Source organism: Triticum aestivum, chromosome 1D (assembly GCF_018294505.1).
Source record: "Triticum aestivum cultivar Chinese Spring chromosome 1D, IWGSC CS RefSeq v2.1, whole genome shotgun sequence".
Taxonomy (NCBI): Eukaryota; Viridiplantae; Streptophyta; class Magnoliopsida; order Poales; family Poaceae; genus Triticum; species Triticum aestivum.
Window position 1 is genome coordinate 496,806,860 of NC_057796.1, and position 10,298 is coordinate 496,817,157.

Consider the following 10,298-nt stretch of genomic DNA (forward strand, 5'->3'; position numbering starts at 1 on the left):
AAGCTGGTGGTGTCCACTTCGTGTACAAGCATGTATCCGATTAGTACTAGAGTATGAGTTAGTCTAGGAGTAGGATTGCACTAGATAGCTTATCCTGTAGTACTATTTATATGTACGTACCCTGGCTTGTAACACCACCGTGATTTGAGTTGATCAATAAAGAAATAAGGCTCGAGACGAGCCTTTGGCAATACATCAGTCTCGCGTGCGTTTGTGTTGTTCCGGCCGGCTGGCCGCTGTGTGCGTACGTGAGATACTAGTTGATCAAAGGAATCGATCAAGCTAGTACGTGGTGTTGCTAGCTTACAACGGTGCATCTCGGCGTAAAGCACCTCGTCGACTTCGTCAGCAAGCTTCGTTCGTCATCGTCGTTCCTCGTCGGTCGTATCATCATCGCTGGGAAGTACTCGACATTGGGACTGGGCCAAAATTTGGTATCAGAGCAAGGTTGATCTTCTAGTAACGGAAGGTCATGGTGGGCAAGGAGATCGTGGAAGCGTCCGACGCGGCTAAAGTACTTGCCGTGCCCGGTTCGTCGTACCCAAGGTTTGATCGTGAGAACTTCAGGGTCTGGAAGGCCCTCATGGAGTGTGGTCTCCGCGCCAACGAGCTATGGGACGCGGTCGACCCAGGAGGTGACGCGTTTAAGAAGGACGGAGCTGAGCACCGGAAGGATCGGCAGGCGGCGTCGGCGATTTACTCGGTGATGCCGATGGATGTCCTACAACACCTAATTGCCAAAGAAACGGCGAAAGAGGCGTGGGATACTTTGAAGCTCATGTTCGAGGGACACACCCACGTCAAGCAACCCAATCTTCAAACTCTCCTAAGGAACTATGAGACTTTGGTCATGGGCGACGATGAGACCGTCGACGCGTTCGCTTCACGGGTGGCAACTCTCGTCAATCGTATTCGCGCGCTTGGAGAAAACCTCACGGAGACCTCGGTTGTCCGATGGTTCTTGCGTGCAGCCCCTCCCCGGTACCTGCAAATTGTCACGGCGATCGAGCAGTGCGTCGATCTCGCGACTCTCTCCATCGACGATCTTGTCGGACGGTACAAGGCTCACGATGAGCGGATGCGGTACAGTCTTGGGGACGGGAGGAATGGCGAGCTTGTGATGCTCACAAGGGCGCAGTGGGTCGCTTTGTCAAAGGAAAAGCAAGGCGGATCCACGAGCAGCAGCAAGAAGAAGGGGAAGCAGCGATCGGCGAGAAAGAACTTTGCCGACTCGGACGATGAGGCTGCACCACCGAGGAGAAAGTTTGACATAAGCAAAGTGAGGTGTTATAACTGTGGCCTCCTCGGTCACTTCAAGGCTGACTGCGAGGAAGCACCGAAGCAGAAGGCGCTCATTGCCCAGCAAGGAGATGATGGTGACATGATGTTGATGTGTAAACTGGTGGACGAGGAGGATCCAGATTCTCAAGCGTTGACTAAAGAAATTGTCGAGCTTGCGGAAGAAAAAGTTTTCCATCATGATCGTGATTCGGAAACCTGTGTCGAAGCTACAGATGCGGGGAGTGATTCTAAAACTTATGTCAGTGCTATGGACGATTGACCCGGTAAAGGTGAAAAGGAGTGGGCGATGGTGTCTATCAAGTGCCGAGGAACCGGCAAAATCTGAGGACGCAAATATGATGGAGTATTGGCGCCAGGCTATGAAAGAAGAGTTGAGGTCGATCCACGACAACAATGCATGGGAGCTTGTGGATCTTCCCAACAATGAAAAAGCTATGGAGCTCAAGTGGGAATTTAAGGTCAAGAAAGATGTTGAAGGGTGCATGAAGCACAAAGCGAGGTTTGTAGCCAAAGAGTATGTGCAAGAGGAAGGTGTGGACTTCGAAGATATTCGGATGTAGCTTTTCGAGTAGATGATTTTTCATATAAAAAACTTTTTAATCCGAGTTCGTATGCAAAAGTTATGCCCATTTTACAAATTCCAGAGAGATTTTGCAAATAAAGTCGAAATTCATATTTGTAAATTTTCCCAACAACTAGACCACATATCAGATGGGAAACTTACTTTATTTTATTTTTTGACATTTCCATCATTTTCTTTTTTTTTCTAAAACTGAAAAGGCGGTCAGGGGGGTAGAATTTGAAAATGGGACCTTTAGTACCGGTTCGTGCCACGAACCGGTACTAATGCCTCAAAGCCCATTAGTCCCGGTTGGTGTCATTGCACCCTTTAGTCCCGGTTCGTGGGATCAACCGAGACTAAAGGGCCCAGGTGAACCGGGACTAATGCCTTAGCCGCACGAACCGGGGCCAATGCTCACATTAGTCCCGGTTCATGACTGAACCGGGACTAATGTGAATACTGCCCTGTGACCAAAGCCCTGTTTTCTACTAGTGTACTTCAGCCTGAGCACGCTTCACTTCCGAGTTCTAATCCCCCTTGTTTCCAAGTCCGCACTTGTTGTTTTCTTGACAATAGTAAGCTGTCAATCTGATTAACCCTTAGGAGTTGAACTTGAGCATGAAGTCACAGGTTTCACCGTTTGAGTTTGAAACTATTATTCTTAAAACCAATAATTACTTAGTAACACTAATATTTTCTTGAATAAGTAGTTTGTCCATCGTTTGACCAGAGTTTGACCAAAAATTCAGAAAAACATAAATTCAAAAAAAGCCAGGGTGGGTAACCACCCAAATGTAGTCTTCTCCTGCACACAAGTAGATCACAAGATCCCTTGGCGGTTTATCGCAGGGCGGGTCATAATGTCTCACATATAACCACTGTGATAATGAATTTGTACTGCCGGTTTACATGACCTGTGCAGTAAGGGTGATAACCCAATCCTTAGAAGCCAATGCTTCCACATAGATGATGATCGTCATAAGCTGGCGATTTATCATCGAAAATCAAGCCGGGTTAAATAGAAACCACTCATTTATGCTTCAGATATGATCAAAAAAGCTTCAAGTAAAATCCAAAAAATTGTTTGCAAAAAGAGACTTCAAAAAAAAATTTGAGGCTTCTGATTCGAATACGATCAGAAAACCGTCCCAAAGGGGTTAAGCTAAGATTCGAATACGATCATATAGGCCCCAGTGGCTTTGGCATTGCCGAACAAGAGGGTACTGACAGCTATGTTCTCTTTGGTTCGAATACGACCTATGTTTGAACAAGAAGCCCCCAAATGACCTTGAGAGTTGTTTAACGACGCTGATTCGAATATGATCCACGTCGGTTCCCAAAAGGGGTTGAGCTATGATTCGAATACGATCAAGAAGCCCCCTAGTGAGCTCGGCAGTGTGCCGATCAAGAGGGTACCGACAGCTATGTTCTCTTTGGTTCGAATACGACCTATGTTTGAAAAGGAAGCCCCCTAGTGATCATGAGAATATTTAACGACTCTGATTCGAATACGATCAAGGTCACACCAAAAAGGGTTAAGCTAAATTCGAATACGATCAGCTCCCAATGGTCATTAAAGTAGGGTACCTATGTTTGAGTTGTGCTTTGTAACAGATTCTTTTTGGTCCCTTTAATTTTTCCTGAGAACTCGAACTTTGCGAGAGATAAATTCTTTTTGAACTGGAAAAAACCGGATATTGAGAGTTTCAAAGCTTTGTGATAGACAAATTTACCTTGAACCGGATTTTGAACCGGATTTGAGAGCTTCAAAACCTTGTGGCAGATAAATTTCCCTTGAAACGGATTTTAAACCGGATATTAAGAGCTTCAGTGCTTTGTGGGAGATGTCAAGTCTCTTGAGCCGGATCTAAACCGGAATCCTTCTTTTTAAGCCGGAAATTTTCAGACGACCTTTAAGCTTTTCACCAATGTGGCGGTAGCCTCCGGGACCGGGTTATTTTTCCCTCCAATGACCCGGAGTTCTTGAATGCATTGAAACCGACCAATGCTGCTGAGTCATATCATTGTAGCCCCCGAGTCTCAAGACGACTCGAGGAGTTGGCTTTGGATTCTCCATATTGACCATAGCATAAGATGTATATCACTGATGCTGATAGCGCGATGTGAATCCACAGAAGGTTGAGGTGACTGCGGCGGGGTATAATTGATCCTGTATGAGCCGTGTCAGCAACTCGGCCAATGGTCCCTTCCAACTGGTTGTTTGAAGTTAACCAAACTGTAGTGGCGGCGACTTGTGCGCCTGCCCATTTGAACCATCCAGTGCAGACGGCGGCTGATAATGCAAGATAATTTGCCTCCAGTTTTGTTGGAAGAAAAAACCGGGATTCCCAAGCAGTGACTTGCTCATACTCAATAATCAGCTCACGCAGACGGGTGTGGCCCCGTATGTTGATATAGACCAGGACACGAGAGACAGATGGTAAAAACAACCATAGCATCAGAGGTGGCTCAAACAGATGAACCGGCCGCGGTGTTGTAAACCGGCGCGGACGGGCGAGTTAACCACGTCGTTTTGATGTAGTGAACAATTGTCCTGATGTGCCAGGCCAGAAATAATCCGCCATGAAATTGATGATCGCTAGGTGAAGTTGAAGTCGCTCACGGGTGGACCGGCTGCGGCGTGGTAAACCGGTGCGGACGGGTGAGTCGGCCGCGACGTTTGTAAGCCGGCGCGGACAGCGAGTCGGCCACGACATTGTAAGCTGGCGCGGACACGTGAACCGGCCAAGAGGGCGGACGGGCGAGTTGTCCGTGGTGTTGTAAGGCGGCGCGGACGGACGAGTCAATCACAGGGACGGTTCCGGTGAGTTGAAGTAGTCCGGGCCGCAAGGGTGGCAGCTTGCGCATCCATTTACCGAGTAATGAAGCACGGACGAACGCCGGGCGCAATGTTGCAAGTACGTGCTCCGTACCCATGGTATAAACCACAATTGTCCTGCGTACAAAACATACAACAGGGTGGAGTAGTTGTTTGTCGAAGGAAATCAACATGTACTTAACAAAATAGGTAAGATAAATATCACCTGATTTTAGGCAACAGACGATCACCATATGGCGTCTGTAGATAACCAAGAACTTTTGTGTTGATCCTTTCAAGGGCCTTGCCAGAGTTCGCCGTAGTTTCTATAATCTTCACTGCGTGCAAATTGCCATATACCCTTTGGACCGCACTTTTACAGCAAAAATAACTTCTAATAATTTCTGCTCATCGTCGTCATAATCATCTCCAAGAAATTGGGGCATATTTATCCTCGGGAATGCCTCATGTATCTTCTGATATGATCAAAAGTTTTTTTTATAACAAAACTGCCCGGGGCGGCGGCTCGCAGGTACGGCCGCAGTGAAGGCGCGGCGGGGGAGGCCCCATCGCTGCTCAGGGCGCGGCTCGGCGAAGGCGGCAACTCAAGGCCGCGCCGGTGAGGGTGACCACAGCAGAGGGCGAGGCCGGCCACAGCGGGGGCGCGTCGGCGGAGGCTGGTGGCTCGGCGAGGCCGGATCAGGGCGGCTCTCAGGTTGAGGAAGAGGCGCGAGGCGCGCGGGCAGCCAGCGTGGGCGGCTCGACTCTGCACCGGCGGTGGATCCAGGCGGCTCGTGGTGAATGCGGAGTCGGCTCGGGGCAGCTCGGCGGCGGGTTGAAAACCATGACGAAAGCGGAGTCCAGCAGGTTGAAGCCGAGCAGAGGCGAGGGCCACGGCGAGGCGGAGACGGCTGGGCCTCACGTCCGTCTCTGACTCCCGCTCCTTTTTTTTCAGATCGGGATAACCATAGCTGCGCACTTGATAGTATCGCTGGGTGGGCGAAACACTTTGATGTAGTAATAAAAAAAATCTGCACCGCACGTGATCGGAAATAGTATAACTTGAGTTGATGTGCTTGATCAGCTTCCGTCCTTTGTGTGATGACATGGATTAGCTTCTTGTGCGCGTACGGTACATACACGAGGGCAGCGGCTAGCTGATCGATGAGTAGCCCACAGACACGAATCTTTCTCGAAACTTGAAGCGTGTGACCGTGTGGAGAAGCAGTGGAACTCGGCGGATCAGGCCGCGGCCTTGGATGACTTGCCCGCGCACTGAACTCTCGTCGGTCTTGACATACTGCTGCAGTACGATCGCTGCAACGGAAATTCTGGTCGATGTAGGCTTCCGGCGACGTCCTCTTCATCTCAATCTCGGACCCGCCGTTTCGACCACCGCCGAAGTTACTTTTTGACTCTGATCTCATTAATGTTGTTGTTGAATCTTTTTTTTTCAATCTTGAATGATGAACTCGGAGTCGACGTAGATCCTTTCGAGACAGTTCTTCTTCCTCCAGCCAATCGCGAGCTTCTCGGTCCCTAGAAGAGAACCCTCCAAGAACTCAACACCATCGTGCGCAGGCCCCACAGTGGGCGCCAACTGTCGTGGAATTGTCACGGCAGATGTCCTTAGTGTCAGGACTTAATCGCGAGGCCAGCGCATCTATGTGGTAGCTTGAGAGGGGTTGGGCGGAATCGAGAGACGCAACACAAGACAAGGATTTAGACAGCTTCGGGCCCCGGAAAACATCATCCGGTAATAGCTCTACATGCTGTTTGTGGCTAGGTCTCATTATGCTCATGAGAGAGTCGCCGGAGAAGCCCTCTGGGCCTATCTTAGGATGGCAGGCGACCCGATGTCTATCTTAGGATGGCAAGCAACCTTGGTATCTATCTTTGGTGTGTTAGGGGGTGCAGGTTCGCCGGAAAAAAAAGTTCATCGTCATGGTTAGAGGGATGGCACGGGGCGGAAGCAACTCGATGGTGGGCAGCGGTTGAGGGGAGGGCGGGGCGGCAAGGCTGGCGCGGGACCGCTGCCGACCGGTGGCGGCGGAATCCGGTGGTATGTGGGGCGGTTTCAGAGAAGAAAATGAACAGGTGGTTGGGTTGGAGGTTGAAGAAAGCGATTTGTGCATTCGATGGCTTAAAACAAATTGACCGACCGAAAAACTAAAAGCTTGCGGGGCATGGTTAATTGGTTGCTAGCTACACGTAGCTAGCTACTGGCAGTATCAAAAAACGTATTATATTAAGTTAAGGAGGAATTATGTTTCCTTCTCTCCACTTGCTCTGTCCTTTCTCGCCCAAAAAACAAAAACAAAAAACTAGCTATTCTCTCAGTATGAATGCATTTTGATTGATTAATCGTTTCAGAGGGCGTCCCCAAGCTAGCTTAGCTTAGCTTAGTTAGTATGCTCGATCGATCTTTAGATAATTTTAAAAACATTAGTTAGCATTCTGCACTTGCCTTAATTGGGTCAGGAGTGAAAGCCGGCCACCATGCATGCGTCAAGTGAGTACACATTACTGACACGTCATTGCTGGAAACCAAGCACTGAGGTAGTCCAGTGCTCGATTATCAGCACGTAATGGTCAATCTTTCCAAATTAACGTGCGCACACGTATATATACACAAATATACATTTGAGTCTCTGCTTTGCACCAAGGTCGATCATACTTACGTGTTAAGAACCAATGCATCTAATCTAATAGTTGGTTAGCACAGGAGAGGAGATGCATGAACTTGACTAGTGTATGTATTTTTAAACAAAATGCACGTACGCATGGAAATTATTAAGTTTGGGTTTCCAGAGATGAATTTTGTTTCATTTTCTTCCTTTGCTGTTGGTTTGTTTTTCTAGAGTAAATAAATTAATAGCATGCATTTACTGTACAAACAAATCCATCACAAACAACCACACTTTTTGTTGCAAACATCACCAAGACAAATAGCTCAACAATGGATACATGACAGATCTGATCACACACACAAACAACACTGATACACATCACTGATCACAAGCTACTACGGACTGCTGGCCTAGCTTCTAGCTAGCTAGGGGGTCGCATGCATGCTTACTTTATTGGGCCAATGATGCTCAGAAGCTAGCTAGGACATAGCTAGCTAATTGGCCGACTGCTGAAGAATCCATCATATCCTGCTGCTAGCTCCTCTACGCACTCGTACAATACGCCCGCGGTACTTGTACGAACTACTACTACTACTCCATCGACAATACTACTACTAGAGAAACAAACGGATGGCTCTCAAACGGCGGCAGCAGGCAGACAGGTATGATGGATGGATGCACTACTCACCATCACGGAGGCCAAGGTAATGTGGGACCCCTGTCTGGGGAAGCCAGGCGCCTCCCTGGATGAACCTCCCCGGCGCATACAGCCTAGCCTGTGCCTCGTTGAGGCGATGAAACCCATGCCAGTCGACGCGGTGGTCGACATTGGCGCCGGCGCCGTGGTTCGCGAACTCACCGTAGAAGATATGCCCCTCGTGGCCGGGCTTGACGCCGCCTTTGACGCGTTCCTTGGGGTTGGTCTTGTTCCAAGCCACCCATCCGTCCGCGTGGATGATGTCGTCGATGGTGCATAACATGTACACCACGGTTGCGTGGTCGTTCCAAGGACGGCCGAGGTAGGTCTGGACGCCGTTGAGGCTCTCCCCTGGCGCCGTGGTGATGCTGCAGTTCTGCAGCACGAACCCAGAACCACCGAGATGTGCTCCGCGGCCTTGAGCGGTGATGACGTCGTGTTTGCCGTCGGCCGGCCGGCGTGCGAAGACGATGCAGTCCTGAAACACGGCTGTCGCATCCCCGAAAATAAAGTCTACGGTGCCTGATATTTCACACTCACGGTAGAACTGCAGGTGCGATTCGGCCATGAGGGTGTCCTGATACCCGTGTATCTGGCACCGGTAGAACACGGTTCGGTCAGCCTGGACCCGGAGAGCCACGGCCTGGTTGATGCCTGGCCCGCCCGCCGTGTTTTGAATCGTCACGTCCCGAGCCATGAAACCCTTAGCAAACACACCTGCATGGAATTAATGGAACAATAAAGTAAAAGAGACCGATTAGCTCCCTTAGCAAATTAATCCTACTAGTAGTTCTAGTACTTTTTTTTCTTCATTCATCTTTTTTTATTTTGGCAAACAGTACTATTAGGAGTACGTAGTACTAACAATACAACAACTAGTTTTTTAGTTTATATATATACGGATGAGATAATACACGACCGACCAAACGGCCCTATGATGCATGTGTCTTCATGCATGATTGCATGTACGTACAGTAGAGATATATTACTGCCCTAGCCTACTCACCAAAGAAAGAGGATACTAGCTAGTGTTGCTAGTCTACTGGTATTAAGGAGGGAAGTATATGCTGCTATGCATGCATGTATTTGCATTGGTCTAAAACGGCCGGAAAGGAAAACGATGGGTCAAAGCGGACTTACTCATTGTGGCCGATTGCATCACGTTGTGCCCTGTCCTATCGGACAGGGCTCCGGTGATGATGGTACGGCCGACGCCATCGCCGATAAGCACCACGTTGCTGCACCTTTCTGGTACGACGATGTGCTCTTCGTAGGTGCCTGCGGTCAGGTAGATGACGAAGTGCGCTCCTGTCAGATTCTTCCAGAGACTCAACGCCTCGCCGACGGAGGTGACGGTGACAGCGCCGGCGCCGCCGCCACCGCCGCCGAGCTTAGACACCCGCACGTCCGGCTTGAGCCGGCGGACGGGGGTGCTGAGGACGCCGCGGTGGTGCTTTCCTCCGCCGAGGACCGCAGGAGCGGCCGTGGTGGTTGCGGCCAAGGCCAAGCCCACAACCACCAGGACAAGGAGCAGCTGCAACGTGAACGTGGTACGCGGCGACATGGCTGGCAGCCGCTCTCTCGCCCTTGTGGTGGTTGTGGCAGTGGGCAGGCAGTGTGTGGATGGAGGTATCGGATGTGCCTCTCTTGTGCAGTGAGGTCTTGTGCCACTTGGTTTAAGTAGAGGGAGGGAGGGAGGGCCGGCTCCACATGCATGCATCTTCCCATAAATGAAGTAGGCAGGCAGCTACCATCCGATCAAGCCCGTCGGCCGAACCTCCTTTTGCAATGCAATTAGGCAGCAGCTAGGTGGCTTTAGCTTTAGCTAGGACGACGTTGCAATGCAAATGTAACCATGCATGCATCCATCGAATTCACGTGCTAGCTAGGCCGGCTCCGCTCGGCCGGACTCCGCGGTAAGCGTACGTACTAGCTCCATCACGTATTAACTTGCTCTTCATCGTACTCTACTCCTGCTCTTCAACGTACTCCTAGTAAGCTAGCTTGTTATCCCTCTCTGTTCTGTCTCTCGGCCCGCCCGAAAGAATCAAGTACAATACAGTACAGTACATACTCCTAGTGAGGAGAGGAGATGGAGGACCATGCATTTGTTACTGCTGCACTATTAATTTAATTGTTGATCAACAAAAGAGGGGGCATGCATGCTGCACTGCACTGCCATCCATCCCCCTTCTCATAAGAAAACGCAATGGAAAAAAAAAGACTAGTAAGGAGACCCTCATTACTTATACTGCAGCAAGTAGGATAGGATAAGGGGGACGTACGTGG

At 49.7% G+C, this 10,298-nt stretch overlaps 1 protein-coding gene across 1 annotated transcript; it reads right to left on the reverse strand.

Moving 5' to 3' along the window:
* Positions 1-7,587: 7,587 nt before the first annotated feature.
* Positions 7,588-9,652, reverse strand: LOC123179729 (probable pectinesterase 56). Its single transcript, XM_044591601.1, has 2 exons — positions 9,150-9,652; positions 7,588-8,726 (listed from the first exon to the last, which is right to left on the reverse strand). The coding sequence occupies exons 1-2, from the start codon at positions 9,571-9,573 to the stop codon at positions 7,993-7,995; spliced, it is 1,158 nt and encodes a 385-aa protein (XP_044447536.1). The 5' UTR covers positions 9,574-9,652; the 3' UTR covers positions 7,588-7,992.
* Between the last annotated feature and the right edge of the window lie 646 nt (positions 9,653-10,298).

Bases quoted from the DNA above. Each gene is read 5' to 3' on its own strand.
- LOC123179729 (XM_044591601.1), bottom strand. From the start codon at position 9,573: ATGTCGCCGCGTACCACGTTCACGTTGCAGCTGCTCCTTGTCCTGGTG. The intron at 8,727-9,149 runs GTAAGTCCGCTT...AATTCCATGCAG, and splicing joins GATGCAATCGGCCACAATGA to GTGTGTTTGCTAAGGGTTTC.